Source organism: Anomalospiza imberbis, chromosome Z (assembly GCF_031753505.1).
Source record: "Anomalospiza imberbis isolate Cuckoo-Finch-1a 21T00152 chromosome Z, ASM3175350v1, whole genome shotgun sequence".
NCBI lineage: Eukaryota > Metazoa > Chordata > Aves > Passeriformes > Viduidae > Anomalospiza > Anomalospiza imberbis.
In genome coordinates this window covers 38723795-38742701 of record NC_089721.1, presented here as the reverse complement: position 1 = coordinate 38742701, position 18907 = coordinate 38723795, and the positions used below count along the sequence as shown (strand labels likewise).

The window sequence follows — 18907 nt, the reverse complement described above, 5'->3', positions numbered from 1 at the left end:
TCAAGAGGGGAAACTGTCACAACTTTCACAGAATTACACCATCTTCTTGTTCTGAAAGGCTCTTCCAGTATGGGACTGTCTCAGCTGAGATACCTTCAAGGAAACACTTATTTTGTCAGTCCTCATGACTGTCGCTCATGATTCCCCTGGAAATTCAGAGGGTCACAGTTTAAGCTGACCTCCTTGTCATCACCATCTCCTCCACATACTGTCACACTTCCATGCTGCTACTTCCCACCTGCACTGTGGTTGGACTAAGTCACACAGCCTACTTGTGCCTTCTGTCTATGTAACTCACCAGGAATGCACCCATGATCTTCTCTCTGCCTGAACTCTTATCTCTCCTGAAATGGGAAAGCTAGCACCACTCTTTTGGCAAAACTTGTCAGCAAGACAGAAGATCTCACTCTGCTTGCTTCACAGCAAGATTCTTCCTGAAGTTTCTCTCCAGCACCTTTTGTTAGTATTCAAGACCTGCTTTGTACTTTTATCATCTAGACCCATTAATTCCCCCCAGGATACCTAAGAGTATAGAAAAATGCTGTTGTCTTCACATCCTAGCCAGCACCAACTCTCAGAACATCTCCACTGCCTCTGTGGTGAATATTTTGATACTGTTTTCACAGACATTTTACTCACGTATGAAGTTCTACAGGGAAGGATTCAGCTTTGCCTGTTTTTTGAACTACTGAAGCCATCCCCTTGAGGAAGGAAAAAAGTGATCACATGGGTAGGGCTGTAACACTGTAATTTCCCCAAAATTCAATCTGAAAATTAACAGTATAAAAATAATCTCAGTGTACCCAAAATCTGAAAAGAAAGTGGATCCTATTGAGAAATGAGCAAGTCTGCTACTAGGACTGTGATCTCTCACTCTTGGCCTCCAGATAACTGCTTATGCTTCCCAGAGTATCCCGTCCCTAGGGAGGTGAAATTTATCCCAAGTCACAGACTGTGTGAATAACCAGGTCGGGGGTGTTAATAAGACAGAGGGAGCATGTGAGCAAGCAAGAGTGCCAAGATGCGTATGCCAGCCTTTCCAGGCACAGTGTCCCAGTGACAGCTGTAAAACATGCAATGAGTTCACACAAGAAAGAGGAAGAATGCATAAAGGAAGGCCTGTGGACAAAGGAACGGAAAGGGAGGTCTCTAAGAGCAACAAAAATGCGTATATTTTGGCTGGAAATAGAGAATTTACCACACTGGAGCAGAAAAGCAACATATCTGAGGTGTTTACTATTGATGAAAACCCTGCACTTGAGAGGAAGAAAGACAAAATTTATATGGTCAATTAAATACTCTGCATTGAAGACTACAACTATTCCTTAGTCCCTGCTGTAATTGAGCTGAGGTAACCTGTGCCACATAATCTAGTATAGATTAGACATTGTAGTGATAAAAATAAGAACACCTGTGTCCCATCTGTGCAACAGCTGCCCTTGTGATAGCAATGAAGGAAGTGAATAATGCTTTTGAACTTCTGTCACTGCTGCTGTAAGGTGGAGAACTTACTTAATAACATCCTGACTGGTAAATGGTATGTGTGACTTGTCTAAGTCCAGAGAGTCAAAGAGCACTGCCCCATCAAAACTCCCACACTTATTCACAGTTTTGAAGGACCCTCCTTTAGCAGGAGGAAACAAGACATGTGGTTTCTCTAGGTGTGAAGTTTTAGTTTATACTGATTCATACAGGATGGAAACAGTGCATATGTAAACCAGCCCACACACTTCCAAAAGGAAGCACGAAGAAAACCCCAAACAAACAAGTTCAGACACTCTGAAAGGCCTACACCAATAGAACAGCAAGCTAGATATAAGACAAAGCAAGAGGTGTTTGTAATGTTACTTACACGATGCCAAGGAAATGCACAATGAAGGAGAGACTGCAGTACATCTTCCTTTTATTGTAACTGCTAAAAAGCCTTCAAACATAACAAGGCCAGAGTTTTTTGGTTTTTTTTTTTTTTTTTTTTGTTTTGTTTTTTTTTTTTTGTTTTTTTTTTAACAGAGACATCTTTGGAAAAGAAAAGGTTATTCTGATTTCCCAAGAGCATATTTTAGAATACAGTCCCCTCCCAACTTCCTCAACAACAGGAAAGTAGTTAAACCACAGGGAAGAAGAGGAAGAAGATACTATACTGTAAATCTTTTTTGGCCTTGTCTCAGCCTCCCAAAGCAAGTAACAACTATTTCACAAAACAGGGGTAGTGTTTGCAGCATTCTTCAGAAGCACTGGCCAGCTCAAAGGCTGTTTATTGTTAATTTGTCTCTAGCTCTTCTGTACTGTCAGGTAGGTTCACATCAAAACACCATTCACAACCTACCTGTATTTAGCATTACAATCAATGTATTGATGTGAATTAAAAGGACTGATAAATGAAAACAAGTTTATTCTTGCAGCTGACCTCTGACATGTTTCCAGCTGACAATGAAATTATAATGCAGATCAAAATATAATGGTGTAATTTCTTTGTACTCAGCAAAATTTAGTAAAAACAGTTTTTGAAAGATTGTTCACATCCTATTTGCTGTAACTGGTACTTTAACAAAAATGCCAAGAATTATCTAGTAAATAATTACTTTACAAATAAGACATTTTAAATTAAGGAGTTCAAGATGCTGTATTTATTTCTACTACACAACTGCTGCAGAAATATTCTGAACTTTTGCTATGAAATAAGCTTGCTATTGTTTCTCTTGTATTAGTTTTGGGGATGGAGGCAACTAAAAGCTACAGAGAAACTTTCAGATCAACGGAAAGAACAGATTTACTATGATATGAGGTTTTGTTTGGTTTATTTCTTAAGACCACAAAGTTTTCCTGCAGCTCTCCAGATCCTTCCTAGCAAGTTAAATTATTTCTCATTTTATAAGTTTCAACAGTCAGCTCAGACATGTAATTCATCTCTTGTGTACCTCCACTATATGATCTCATTGTTCTTTTGGCTGGACCTCCCACTCCCAAGACCTGACTTGTCTGAAATATTTGTATCGAGGCTGCTTAATTATCACCCAGTATCACCAGCACTTCCTCGCCATGTTACCTTCATCTACCTCTGACACAGGATGGTAATCCCAGCACACAGCCGAGACAGGAGGTTTGTGGTTTATAACCCTGCTCCCAGAAAATCAGCCAGCTAATTATGCACTCCCATGTTCATATAAACATAAAGGCATTTACAATGCAGGAAAAAAAGAAAAATGGATTCATGTTTCTCATGTTTTAAGTTGCTGTTCCTCCCAGTTAAGATCATGCAGAGGTTAACCATGGAAGATGGGATCACTTTTTATCTGAAGGCAACGCTCTTACGCTGTAACTTAAGTTTAAAAAAAACCTTATGTTTTGTTCACACCTGGCACCTGAGTTCCCCTAGGTACCTGTCCTGTTCGATAGGGAAAAAAAGCTTTAGTCGCAGAAAATGGCGGGGGTATAAGAGCCGCACTCGGCCACCATCCGTGTGCTCTCCTGGTACCTTACCTGGGTCTCTCATCCCCACCCGGCTGCGAGGACGCTCCGGGCGGCCGACCCTCGGCCGCCGCGCCCGCTCCCCTCAGGCCCGCGGCCGCCGCCGACTCCCTCCGCCAACTTCCCCCTGCCCGCCTCCTGCCCCGCCTCGCCCTGCCCCCGGCCCGGCGCGGCTCCCCACGGCCACAAAGGGAGAGCCGCGGGTCAGGAAAGGCGCGATGCCGCCTGGAACGCGGCGCTCGAGCCAGATAAAGTTGTAGGAGGCGGAGGAGGGAACCTCAGGCTGGCGGGAGCAAAGATGCTTTCGCGTTCTGTCCTCCCCGTGGGACACAACGACTGCCCTATCCCAATTTCGGGCGAAAAACTCACGTGGAACAGACCGTTCTTTAAGCCCAGGGTGTATGTCTGTCTGTGGGTGTTCAGCTGTCCTCAACGGGAAGAGGAGATGGCTGGGCAACAGAGGCCCTGCCTGCAGGAGCCCCTTTCAAGCCTGACAGCCTTGCAAAATTATTCCCCACTAAAATCCTCTCTTGACAAAATCCTACATGCAGCCAGTTGTTGTTTCAGTAACTCTGAAAGCCCTTCCTTTCTACAAAGCCTTTCTTGTTTAGGAATGTGTGTGTACATACCTGGGAGAGGATGGGGCAACAGCTACATGCCCTGGGAAGAGAGGAGTGGCCGACCCAACAACTGCACCTTCAAGTGCAGCCTAAGTAAGTGCCATACTCTCCAAAGAGCTGCCTTCTTCAAACAGGAGGAAAACCTTGCCCTCTACCCCCTTCTTCATCTACAAACCTCATGCTACCCCACATTCCCTGAAGGGCCCACCAAGAACACCCATCAGCATGCTCTCATCAACTGTCTGCAAGTACCTAAGTCCAATACTGGAGAGGCATTTTACATAAACCTGCTTATTTTTGGACATTGTTTTCTCTCAGCACTTTGCACAGAGCCACAAAACGCAGCAGAATGCTGATTATTTGTGAGAACTTCTGTTTTCCTGTTTCTTTATGAAAGCTCCTTATCCGCATGAACAGGAAACCTTGCGGTAATCAGCCTCCTCCTTTTTGTTAAAAACACTGATGCCGACTGCCTGGGAAGCAAAAACAAACCCATCCTGAGTTCAAGGGCATTTCTGCATTCCAGTTGTTTCTCTGACAAGGCTATGTGTGACACAGCAGGCAATTTTTTTTTCAGTAACAATGCAGCAAAACCCCTGCATTTTAACCCCCACCGACAATAAACAAAGCTTCTCATATCTGCTGCTGAAGAACAGTGCCTTTACCTTAATACACTGCTCACTTGTCCCATTAGCAGTGAACAGAGCATCTTTCGTCTAACAAGATCTACCATTTTTTAATCAGTGAAGCTTAATGAAACATTAGCCTCTTTCACACCCTCAATCTCTGCAGCATAGGAAATATCTCAGCTTCAGCCTTCTTTCTGAGTCTGTCCCCCTGCTTTCAATCAGTACATGATGAACATGTGACAGCAGGACTTCTCCATCGAGACTCATCTCATATCAATAAGAGCTTGCAGAATGACCCAATCCACAGATTACGTCTCAATGGTACTTTGCAAACCTTACCTGGAGGCTGAAGAGTGTTCCCGTTGTGTAACACATTTGCAGATTAGCAAAAGATTTATTTTCAGGTGCTCACATTTGCAGTAAATTTCAAACAAACCTGCAATAATAAACAGGCATATGCAACAACAAAGAACAAAGCGTTCTACAGTTCAGTATATGGTTTGAAGTCACAGGTTAGAAACAGAGCAGAAAGGGAAACTATTATTTCTAAATCTAAACCCATGCATATTATAAATATTATATATACCCATATATAACCTGGTTTTGCAGTGCTAAGTATCACTTTGACATAACAGTACTACATTATTTAATGAGGCAAATTAGGCCACAGGATTCTTCCATTTCAAGGGGGCATCCAGGATATACTGTAAGATGTGTCAATGCCTACAGGAAGATATTCTCCTTTTCTGTGAAGTATTTGAGTTCTTCACCCTAAATCTACAGTTGTCATCATCATTAATGCAAAAATAAGAAACTATGAATATGTGATATATCCATGAAGTTCCTAAAACTTATCAAGAGAAGACCAGTAAAATGAACACACATCATTGCCATTAGTCAGCTTAAAAATGTCACCACACTAAAATCCATTCTAAACACAGTTCTGGGTCCTAATAACACAGCCAACTTAAGTATGTTGTGTATGATCCTTTATATTTGAAAATGCACATTATTTTTGACTGTTCTGCAAGCCTTTGTCTAGTAAGGCAAGTACCGATTTTGTCTCTTTCCCTATGGGTTAGTACAAAACCATTACAAAGTTCTTTCCTATGGAAGGAAACCACTCCAAAGGAGTCAAGAATTTGCATGAGAATGTCCATCTTGTGTGCAAACCATCACAAAAAATCTGCGTAAATTGGCACTGTGTGGGTGGATGATAAATTTCACCACACGTTTGAATATGAAAGACAAATTTCAGTCCTGACCTATTTTACTGAAGACTGAATTCCCTAAATACATACACTTGCAAATACAGAGTTAAATGCTGGAGCACGTGGATACTTTTGTACAGATACACGTTCCTGTTACAAGAAGGAATTTGGAAATCTGATTGAACACCATAAAAAAAGACTTTTGTTCATGAGTTCAGGATAACCAACATATTTAAACAAAATTCAGTTATTTGACAATACTTCCATAAATAATAGCTGCTGGCTTTCTTAAGTGATGCAGAGCCTTCTTGAACAGACTGATTTTAGATCTCATAACCTCACCACCAGGTGAATGGCACTGGTAGCCATTCTAACCTCTCCTTCATAATTTCTTTGTAACTGCTCTGTCTCAAAGCTTATCCAGACCCTGCCCCAAGTGCCATACCACAACTGAGCTGTGCTTTTGTAATGCATGCTAAAATGTATTTCCAGTTCCCTTCTTCATAACCAAAAGCAGCATTCCACTGTAACCCTGAAGAGCTCTTCTGATTCCATCATCAAACTGTGGTATTTTAAATGGTGGCTTAGATCATACGCAACTTCAAAGGATTTACTTGCTTCAGACACTTGCATGCTCAGAAGCTTCCTTCTGATTTTTCCCACCCTTTTTTTGTGCTATAAATAAGTAATAAACAAAACAGCTGAATAAAGGTGCTTAAACTGCTTCCCAATACCTAAAGTGAAAACCACTCCCTGATATCCTTCTGTATCCTCAAAGAAACAAGGTTCTGACCAGTATACTGACATTATGAAACCACTTTAACAAAGGTATGTTGAAAGAATCAAAACTGCAGCTTCTGGTTCACATCACCAGGAACAACCAATTCTCTTCTACTGTCAGAAGGAACTTCTGAAAGGAAATTGTTTAAACTGCACATTGACAGTACTACGAAAGAGCCAAAGCCAATGAGCACATGAGTGTGTGGGTTAGGGAAAAGCAGCCTGTAGAGCACTCAGATTTGGAAAACACTTGACATGTGACCCACTAAGGCAGCTTGCCAACCAGTAATGATAACCCTAAAAGCCGTAAGCAGCTATAACCACTTTGCCACTTACCCAAAATGTATGTTTATAGCTAAAAAATAAGTAAAACTGTAATACCACAGTAATCCTCAGGAACCTTGCAAAAGGGGTAAGCTCAAAAATAGCCTCTGTAGCAAACTTTCATTTTTACTTTCAGCTTTTAAACCTTCTTCCTCTTCTTCTAAATGCAAACTGGATTTCAAACATATTTTTTATCATTATTTTTTAAAACTGTATTTTTGTTTCAGAGAAACTAAATTAATATCCATCCAAACCACCCCAAACATTCCACTAAACCATACAGACAAAACCAGCAAAGGGTATCAGAGAAAAACAAAATAAAAGCAATAGCTCTATATACAAATTTTCTTTGTATGGATTGCAATATATTCCTCAGACAATAATCGGAAAGATGTGCTGCTGTACCAAAAACCTGTGTTATGTCTAGTGCTCCTGAATTACATTAGAACAGTTAGCAGCTTCATCTGACCAATTTATGTTCCCTCTTTTAATGGGTGTAGCTGATTCAAGAGAAGATTTCATCTATCAGAAAGACATTTTAAAAATGTTTGAAGTATATAAAAGGTAACAGCGAGTGCAGTTTATTAATTATTGCTATTAAAAATAAGCCTTTGCAGTAATTTTTTAATAAGCTTTGTTGAGGAGAATTTATATACCATCTCAAATGCAGTATTTGTTTGACTAAGGAAAACACTCAACAGACTCATCATTTTATGCCAGACCCTGCAAAAAAGGAAGAAAATCTACCAGTTACTAATTAATATTGCGTGACAATCACTCCATCCACAACAACTCTACCGTTTGAAATTTTCCAAATAAAATTAGGCATTCTAAGAGACGGGTAAGTTGAAGCAAGGCAGTAAGTGCATAGAGTGATGCTGACTGAAACCTTATTACAATGGTAACAGTGCTCTAAAATGCATCCATCTTGGTCTTGTCCTTCTTTGAAAATAATGTGTTCCTTCTTGAAAAAAATTGTGTCTGGCAAATTAGTTATTTTTGGGAGGCCACAAACACAGGGAGGGGAGAGCCTTCTCTCTCACCAACATGGTAGACAGCACTGCAGTAATGTTAACCAGTTCAATATAACCAAGAGATTTTAGTCTGTGGAACTAAAACTTAACTCATATTCATGTAAGCTAAAAAAAAATTCTCAACAGTTAAGGGTTCTTTTTATATTTTTATATCTCTATAATTATGTAAGAGTTTTTACATATTTTTGTGTATACAAACTGTCAGAAAACTTAAGTCTTTTATCTCTAAGTAACTGTTATGCAAACAGGGTTAAACTTCTTTGACTCAGGCCTCTAGATCTGGCCTAAAGTTGCATGCATAGGTAAATTCATGCCTGCAACCAGCCTTGTAAATATAAAGGGAGCATGAAGGTTTACCAAAACAAATATAGGCTACTTACACATTGCTGAACTGCAAAATGGCATTCTTTTCAAGAACACCAAATACATCTGATTGAACCAATCTTTTGGCCAATCCTATACTCTCAGTGATGGAAACAGTCTAATACAACCAGCATCATAAGAAAGGCTTTCAAGCAGCTGCAGCTTGCTTCAAGGTGACCCACCTACTTTGTCCTTAATTCTGTATTAAGAACACAATAATATATAATGGTAACAACATGCTACAAGTTGTAATACATATAATATACAGCATACACAATACATAATAATAACATAATTCTGCATAACACACCATTTTGCACTGTGTTTTTATTATTCCTACTTCCAAACCTGACAGGTGTGCTACCTCATTTTCAAACAGGTTCTGTTGATTTAGCATAAGTTAGTCAGGAATACTTGAATTTCTAATACAAAATTCTATATTTTCTATGCTCTTTCCCCCTCCCACTGATTCAATTCCACGTCATGCAATAATGTTTATATAAAGTCCCATTTTCCTTACCACATTGACCTATTGGAAACCTCTTCATGCCCTGGAAAACAGGCAGCTCTATTACACTGTCAGCCACATATGGGTGTAAGACGATTTGGGTGTGTCAGTGATAAACAAGTATGGACAATGATTGCATGGAACAACTGGTTGTAGCAGAGTCACAGAATTCAAAACCAGAAGAAACAGTGATGATCTAATCTGACCTCCTGCATAACACACAGGCTGTACCACCCCACCTAGCAATTACCTGCCTCTGTGACAAGTTTGATATGGTAACTCACCAACACTGGTTTTGCCAGATCAGTTTTGAAACATTCACCTACAATGCTAATTTGACGCATGCTGCATCAAGTAGGTCCTGCACCTCCCAAACACACTTACCAGAAGATGGGGATGTCCTCTTCTGGATCCAGAGATTACTGGCTCACTTTGCCACCCCATTCTATGCTGACAGGGCAGTCCCTGCTTGCACAAAGCAGCCAGATTAATTCACTCTCCAGCAGTCATCCTTGCTCCACAGCCTCATGGAGAGCACCCACTGGTGCTCTCAAACATGAACACCAATCCAGCAGCTCTCCAGGGAGCACAGAGTGCCCAGTTCCCTGATTCAGCTCAGGGACTTGCACCCTGCCTCAGAACAATCCCCTGGGGGTGACCAGGGGTAGTTCCCTTGCATGACTTCCCTGGCTCCCACAAGCCAGGTAAGAGCAAGGTGTCACAAAGTGGTACCACTTAAATGAAACAACCCCTGCAAAACATTTATTCAATTTCTAATTGGATTTGTCATTGTCAGGTAAATTGTTCAGATTAACAAGTAGACACCTATCTTTTCAATGTAAATATTATAATAAGCTTTATATTGTCAGCATGTTTTTTAAGTAGAAAGACTTTTTTTGTTTCAGAGACAAAACCAATTAGATTGATGAGATAATATTATTTTGAGTTTTCATATGCTTTAAATTTGGGGTTGTACATAATTCAACTTCTGTATGATTATTTCAACCAATTTGTTTGACACCCTGAGCCCATAGACAGAAAAACACATTTAAAATTGTTTTAAACTCATTTTCTTTGGAACATAGGATTGTCCAATGAATTAACTGTTATATTTTATTAACCTACAATTTTTTAATTTAGTATGTTTCTAATGCCCATCCATGGACATTCAAATGAGAAAACTCCAGAAAAATTTTAACTTCTGACTGCAACCTACATATGTTCTCTGCTCAAGATTCACTCCTTCAGTATTTATCACAAGTCACAGCAAAGTGGTCTGCCTTAGAAATCAGTCTTCAAGTTACCTCTCCCTCCTGCCCTTGCAGTAATAATCAGAAGATCAAGCACTACACAGAAACTTTTTGTATGCTGTGCCTATCTTCCCTGTCATTGCACAGAGTAAAAACTGTTTGGAAGCACCTGCAGCACGACAAATTCCCTGGAATGTGCAGGCAGAACTTCTGACGCACAAGCAGCATTAGAAAACCCACAATGCTGCAACTGCACCTTTCAACACTGAACCTTCTCCTTCCACCTCCTCAGGTAACAACAGCCACACTTGTTTTCTCTCTTCCCCCCCCCCCACCCCTTCCCCCTATATGACTTGTAAGTTATCTACTGTATTCAATTCTGCCTCATTTATCACAAACGAAACCACCAGCCAGGTTCTAAAAACAGAAGTATTTCTGCAAGACACAGAATGAAACCAGCAACTGCCTTTTACACCACGGGTTTTCTTTTTGAGTAACACATATGGTCTAGATGTTTAATACTGATACAAAATGGCACACACAAAACCCTTAACAAAACACAAGGGCTTCCTGTTCAGCGTTGAATTCAGTCCACCATACATTTTTGAAGAATGTTTTCAGCATTTACGTAACTCCTAAGTGTGTAATACTTACAAGGTTATAAGCTAAAGACAACTGTTATATTTGTTTTTTTCCAAGCACATTAATACTTTGGGGAAAACACGGGTAGCATGTTTTTTTGTTTTGTTTTGTTTTTATGCAAGAATACTGTCTTCATAATTTTAATTTCTACGTAAAAATACAGACTTTCAAAAGCATGTAATCCTTAAGTAAACAGAGAATTGGTTTTATGGGCCAACAGGCAATAAAGCTTGATAGAGAAGTTTCCATCCAAATGTTCTGATCATAGGTCACTGATCTAGCTGTAAGAAGTTATCCAAGTATTCTTCTAGCTTCTCATTTTTTAAGTACTTCTAGGTTGTACTGACTTCATAAATCCATGACCTCACAGTGTTTTCCACATTCCAGATGGAGAAAAGGTTTTAAATAGATAAATAGATGAATGGTTGAAAAAGCAATCTTGTGTGTATGTCAGTATCTCCACCTTAAACACAAAAAGGAAGTCTTTTGGTGTTCAGAAAACTTGGCATGTAACAACCCTCTCACTTAAGTTTTTATTTATCACAAGATAAATCAGGTAATGTGGATCACAGTGGATGATTGCAGGGGTTTAGCTCAGCTGTTTTGAAAACAGCCTTGTCTCCTGTCCTTTAGGAATCTTTACTAAAATACGAGAACACTCCTTGTAACAAAACCTGCCGGTGCATCCGTTCTGAGCTGTGAAAGGAGGGCAGGAGGCACGGCCAGTGGCTCTGACTCACATTCCCAGAAAGTGAGGCGGTGCAGCTCAGGCAGTTCTTCCCCCAGCCGACTTCTCCTATTACCTTCAGAGTACAAAGCTCTTCCTGAGCCATTGCAGCTCACAGCCATCGGCATGAGTCATTCCTGGCTCCCGGCTGCATCCCTGTGCAACAATGCAAGTTCAATGGATGTCCAGCTCAGCCAGACCCCTTACAGCCAACAGAAACCTCACAAGGGCAGCAGCAGCAGCTGGACAGTCTCAGCCATAAAAGCTCACTGTATAAAAGCATGACTGTGAGCTCAAAAGACTATCTTTTAAAAATGCTTTTGCCTTTCCCTTAAGAGATTCACATGCTCTATGTGTAGATATATTGCTGATATATATATTCATAGTTATGTATATATGTGCATAAATATGTATGCATATATATATATCACAACAATCATGTGGTCTTGCTTAGGTGTGAAATAATAAAATAAGTAAATTTCGCATTTGCATTTTTCAGTATCAAATGTGACTCTTACACTCCTTATTTACTGCATTTACTGAAAAGTATGATACCGAGAGCTTCTGTACCTTTTTCAGATCACTTCCCACTGTACAAGTATCACAGAGGAAATGGATTCTAGGCTAAATTTAAGCCTAAATTGAAGACAGTAATTTGTCACCCAAAACTATTATGGCAAAAAGATTTTCCCATTACAAATAGCCCCACTTTAGAGCCAATTTCTCACAGGTGTCACAAAACGATTCCCTTTTTACTGTTGCATGAGTACAATTACCATTACAGAGAAATCTCCCCTATGATTTTCTTCTTATGTTGTCAAAGCTTTTCACAGAATTATCTCAGTACTTCCATGCATGTAAAATAGATTTGTCTGCACATCCATTAAACAGTTAGACATACCCTTACTCCTGAACACATTTACTTCAATAGAAGTCATACTAACCTTACTTCAGAACATTTTAATAAACAAACATTTACAGAATCATGCTGCTCTCCTACTACTATCCTTTACCTGAACAACATTACACCTTGAGTTTGGAAAACAAATGGTTTTCTAAATCTCTCTGCCAAAATTAACCTCTATTGTTCTTTTCTTTTAATGCTATGCAGTTCTCATTTACAACATTCCCAGTAGCATCTGGTAAAATCACTACTGATGGGAAAAGCAGCAGCTCCTTAGGTTAATATGCATCCAGTATGCATCACCTTTTTAAAGCCTTTATAGTGGCTGGGCATTAGTCTGTCTGTGGGAGGTGGTGAGCAAATGCCTTTAAATTGCTTTTTTACTTTTGTTTTCCTTCTATCTTCTTCCACTTACTAAACAATTCTGATCTGTACTCACCCTAGTTTATTGACTGAGGAAAGGAAGAATAAGAAACAGAAAAACCCATGGCTCTGAGAAAGTACTGTTTATCATCAGCCAAAATAATAGTGTGTTATCTGCATTGTTTTGACTAAAGATCTAAACGACACCTCAGTACAAGGTGCTAAACCTCCCTCTACCCAGGTCCAGTTCAGGAATGAAAAAATAATGTGGATACATCACCTACTAAGACAAGAAAAAATACCTTCCACTCTAAAATAAAACAAGGAGGAAATGTTATGAAAAATGTTTGGGGGGAAATGACTCAACAAACACAAAACCCAGTGTGCTGTTCTGAGGGTAAGGCTATTAGGTGACAACTAAATCAGATATACAAAGACATGCGTGAGCACAAAATAAAATGAAGATGAATGGCAAGGACAATCCAAGGCTAGATCAGGCAAAGTAAGTAGACTACAATGAAGAGTTGACTGTTAAGGAAAAAAAAAAATCAAGGAATGACTCTTTATATTCTCATAATACAAAATGAAGTTCTCACACTGAAAACAATTAGATGTCAGCTTCAATACAAACAAAAAAGGACTTTCACACAATATGCCACCAAGTCTTTGGGACCATCAACATTTCCCAGTTTATGTGGATTCAAAGAACTCTTTCATTAAGGCAAAAAAAATCCTTCAAAAACGGTTAAGCAGAATAGCCTATCCCCAAATTTCTGAGCTTCTGAAATTAGGGAGGGCACAGCAGTACCTCACTGCTTTACTTTTGAACAAAGCATCTCTTCTCAGCCACTATCTGAAACACAGACCATGCAGTAATTTGCCTTCTCCTCTGATGTCCTATAGGTTTAGGTCTTACTCACAGCTTAAGAAATTACCTATGCATTTATCAAGTCAATTTTGCAACTCCTCCTAGCTCATTTTCCTTGTTGAAGAAATTCCATTTCAACATGGACCTTTTAGGTCCTGCTCCTACAAGTGTCTTCCCAGACCCTCACAAAATGTGGGACCAATTGGTTCAGTCCAAATAGGACAAAGTGTTTTGAAGGCAGAAGAGCAAAAGCTTCCAGAGGCAGGGCAGTCACTAGTAAAACAGAAACTGTGCTCTAGGACAGGAGAATGCCAGTCCTACCCCTGCTTTCTGCCTGGAGCATTCCACCACCTCACCCCAGGCCAAATCCTTTGGCTTGCATGCCACTTGTTTGGCTGCTGTCTGAGCAGGCAAGAATAATTTCTGTTACCTCACTTCTCAGATTCAGTACTAGTTTTCACAAACAACAACAAACTCTAGGGAAATACTGGTTGGAAAGGGAAATAATCTGAAAGAGCACAGAGTAAAGGGAAAAGAGGAGGAAAACAGAGAAGTTATTTACAAAACTGAAGCTGAGGACTGGCAGTGCAAGTCTAACTTGGTACAGCAGAAAAAGCAGGTTATGAGATCAGTGATCAATTGGCAAGGAGAGCACTTTAAACATACACAGGAGAGGGAGGTTTGTGCCTGCAGAAGAAAAATGTGCACTGGTATGACAAGAATGGTACTGTTTCTTTCCATAACCAAACCAAGGCTGCAAGACGGAATCTAATCTAAAGAGGTAATGGAAAAAATCTGCATGGGTAACCCTCCAGAGTAGCTCAGCAGCACACGTACAGATACGAAAACTATTGACAAAATGGAATGGCTTTCACTCACAGCCAATAAACCAGGCCCTCAGGACTACTGCTCCGGCTATCAGGAACATTTTGGTTGTTGATGAGATTGCCCTGATGAGAGTGGTATTGTTAGAAATACTCCTGGAAGAAAGGATTGTAGCTGAACTGAGACCTGATTAACATGGAGGGGTAAGCCATGTAACAGCATTGAAATCAATGCTGCTTACACCCCATTCAAAATTCAGCCCAAAGTGGGTTAATTGAAAGATAAATCTTTAGTAAACATACAAGATCTAGACAAATTATGACTACTAAAAAGTATGAAAATCTCATTTTCTTCTTATGTGTAGCAGCAGATCAGCAGAATTTTGAACATCACATGAACACTTTGTAATTAAGGGAGTTTCTAACCTATGATGGCAGCTGTGATCCACTAACACTGATTAACTGCACTCAAGTGAGACCAGAAGCAGAAGGATCATTTAATCAATGGCCAACAGAAGTGTGAATACCTTTCTTTCCATTTATCTATTTATCCATTTCTCTCTCCACATTCTCCTCCCAAAATAAAGCAATGGAACACATCTCAAAATGACCCAAAGAAGATAACTTGCTACCAACTCTTACATAGAAACATTCAAAATCTACTAAAATCTCCTCTTAAAATTCTACATTCAACCACACTACATGCTGTATCTGGTTATAAATTGTTAACTACTGGAAAGTGACAAACGAGAGTGTTTACCTTCTACTTGTTGCATTTCATCTGTGCAGCCTAGTGCGTTATGAAACATCATTTAACCACTTTTGCTACTTCCCTGTTAGTCTGATTTCCAGAAGGAAATCCTGCTCAAATCCAGGCAAATTTTCTTGACAGCTGTGAAACTTTAAATAGTGTAGCACAGTCTATCCTTGCTGACTTGACAGTGGCTTTGAAAGGAACAGCTTGAGACGTGATTCAGAAGTAGAGTTAAATCAGTAATCGGGAAAGTTTTCAATACATGTTCTGGTCTAAATTTGCTTTGTGATTATTTAACTTGGTCAGCATGTCTTAATGCCAAAGCCATCTCTGACTACACTACACATCAGCTCTATTTGCAATAATGTCCAGTCTCTTCTATGATGAACAACTTTCTAATTAGCACTACGCTTTGCAAAGCCTGTTCAATTATGAAGTTTTAAAAGGGAAACTCTTCATTCATTTTAAGTGATTTAATAAGCTGTAGTTGTCTTGGTATTTTATTTTCACTGTCAGCATCTTTCATTCTTCAGAAAACAAAAAAAGCACTTTTTCTTCTTCTGCCACATCAATCACACAAGAAAAGCTAATGATGCCCTGTCAAATTGACAGAATTTAAAAAGTTCCAGGCATAAAAAGCATAGTCTTTAGTATTCTGCCATATTCTCCTTCATATCAACTGGTACTGTACCTAGTTCTTCAGTTAATCTGGCAAACCTGAGATGACTACTTCACTTTCAAAATTAGTCTCATATAAAGTTAGCATGTCTAGAACTGCAACAGCAACAAAGCATCCAATCACACAATTTTAAATGACACTCAGACTCTTTTCAGTGAGGTTCAACTACAGAATTTTTTAATGTAATTAAAAAAACAGATTATACTTGGATTATGTATTGAGCTTCTGTCATCACCTGATTTTTAGAATTTAATTGTTTACTATGTTTTCATGAAAAAAAAAATCAAGTCACAGAAGAGACAGCATTATCTACTTACTCTGGCAAAATTTTTACCATATTAAACCTGAAATGATACTTAAATATAATTGACCAAACCTAGTGTATTCTGCAAAAGGTATTTCATGTACTGTTTTTTTTTTTGAAAATAATGTCTGGACACTGCATCTTCCAATCAAATGTGAAAACAGTATATGGAGAATCAAGAACAATCTCACCTATCACCCTATCAAGAACAATCTCACCAAAGATACAGAAAGTTACTAAAGCCAATTTCTCCTTCTTTGGAGCCGTTTTTTGTTACTCTGGAAATTCCTGAAATCAGACAATTCCCTTCCCATATGAATACAATGTTCCTCATTGCTCGTTAACAATAATCAACACTTACAGCTCATACAGTGCCTAACACTGGAATATTACCTGCTCATTTCTACAGTCATGTTTCTATTAGTGGGCAAACTACAATAAGATGTAAGAAAGCTGTTTCAAAGCTAATAAACCAAGGCAGCATGCCAGAAAAACCAAGTAATGCTACACACTAAGATGCCAAAATGAGGACTTAAATAAAAAAAAAAAAAAGTTTTACTGAAACTTAATCAGTGAAGAAAATGGTTCATTACAGGAGGTCACAGAACAACACATCTCCAGATCCTTCACCAAACACATCCCTCTACCCAGTAACTCATTCCCTGTGCAAGAAAACTCAAGTCCTGTGATGTCACAGGAAGTATCACAAAAAGGGTCAAATATGACATGGGGAAATTATAGAAGGAATACAGACCATATGAGAGGAGGCAAGAGATTTATGCAAAAAAAAATCTGTATAATGAAAGATTTTAAAAGCCCTTCCAAAGGAACTAACAGCAACAACAAAAGCCTCCTAAATGCTTTTACCCATATGTATCAGTTACTTGGACATAACTCAAACCCTCAGGAAAACTACTAACTGATCTTCCTGACACTTCTTATTTTCAGAATTACTTTAAACTGTATTTGAGCTATACTTTCAATACTCCATCCATAACAAGGTTTTAATTTATTTCAGAGTACACTTTTTTTTTCTCAGAAACCTTTGTAAACACTATAAACACCCTGCCTGCATGCATAAAAGAAAGCTTCTTAAATGCTGCTCCTTTTTTTTCAGCCTTAGGTTCCCTTAGTTCCTTTAGGAGACCTATCCTCAGAAATATTTCCCATTATCTATAAAAGTTTATCAGATAATTTTTTGCATACACGTCTGCTGAAAATAGACTTTGAGTAATTTGTAACTAAGTTATGCATTTTTCACAGCATAGTTTATTATTTAGTACCAACATGCAACATTTCTCTGGAAGTTTTATATAGTCCATTGAAGATTCTTTTTCATTCTTTCTACTTTTCTCAATTTCTCGTTACATTTTGTGACATCCTATTTCAGACAGGGAAGGCAGACATTAAAAAAAGCTTTGATGATACAAACATAAATACATAGCACATCTGGAGTTAAAAACCAGGCTTATCTATAATGTAGGAACCCACATTCAATTTCTCCTACATAGCAGATTACTTTACATCTAAGAATTGATGCTTGAAAATAAAATCATTAAGTGACAGAAGCCAACAGCAAAGTGTGTTCAATGCTAGAACAGAAGCTAATTAATACAATGGATAAGTACCTACATATCTCAATATAAATACGTGTTTATTCTAAGGAGAGGAAAAAGGGGTACATTCACTTTCCTCCAATTTACCATCCACAGCTGCTTGCTGAATTGTAGGACTGTGCCTGAAAATGCTGATTATTTTAATGGAGATGCTATCATACAAAGATTATGGTATCTTTTGTTCTTTTTTTGATTCCCATTGGTTGGCATTATCAATTATCTCAATCAACCTCCATTTCAATGATACACTCAAGGGCAGGACTGCCACTGAGAGAAAAATAAACAGGCTGAAGGACTGGGCCAGCAGTAATTTCATTAAATTCAACAAGGACAAATGCAATCTCTGGCAGATGAGATTAACTAAACGTGCAATAAGCCATGCTAGGGACTGACTGACTTGGAAACCATTGCTGAAAAAGGGCTGGTAAAAAGAAAAGGCTAAACAGGTGCCCATAGTGCACAATGGCAGCAATAAGGACTAAAGGTAATCCTGAATCCAGATGGTAGCTAGGTGAATACTCCCACTTACTCTGTGCTCTTTAGACCACTCTTTGGAAGTATATATTCAGTTTGGGGCCTCACAGCACCAGACCAACATTCAAATCATAATGTCTGGGGTCATACAGTCATAGAATGGTTTGGATTGGAAAAGGACTTCAAAGATCATTTAGCTCCAAATCCCCTGCCACGGGCAGGAAACTTTGCACTAGACCCTGTTACTTTGAGATCCATCCAGCCTGGTCTTGAACAACTCCAGGGATGGGGAGTCCACAACCTCTCTGGGCAATCTATGCCAGTGCCTCACAACCCTTCTCAGTCAAGAATTTCTTCCTAATATATAATCTAAACCTACTCTCCTTCATGTTAAGGCCACTTGCCCTTGTCCTGCCATTAAGGCACCTAAACAAGCTTCTCCAAGGGCCAACTAGATAAACAGGGTGCTGAGCACTTGAGGAAAGGCTGTGATTACTTCTTCAGATGCAGCTTTAGAGAACCTCATGCAGCCTGCCAGTAGCCATGAAGAGGTTAGCATGAAGAT

At 39.2% G+C, this 18907-nt stretch overlaps 1 protein-coding gene across 5 annotated transcripts in view; it reads right to left on the bottom strand.

The window, feature by feature from the left end:
- MCC (MCC regulator of WNT signaling pathway) overlaps window positions 1-18907 on the bottom strand; it is a 180902-nt gene that overhangs the window by 85954 nt on the left and 76041 nt on the right. The window contains exon 1 of one of the 5 annotated variants that reach the window (XM_068176003.1): window positions 18839-18883. The exons of the other annotated variants lie outside the window; for them this stretch is intronic. Coding sequence (XP_068032104.1) covers window positions 18839-18868 — 30 coding nt within the window. The 5' untranslated portion in view covers window positions 18869-18883. Of the gene's footprint in view, window positions 1-18838; window positions 18884-18907 lie in introns of those variants that run through there. 5 annotated transcript variants of the gene reach the window in all.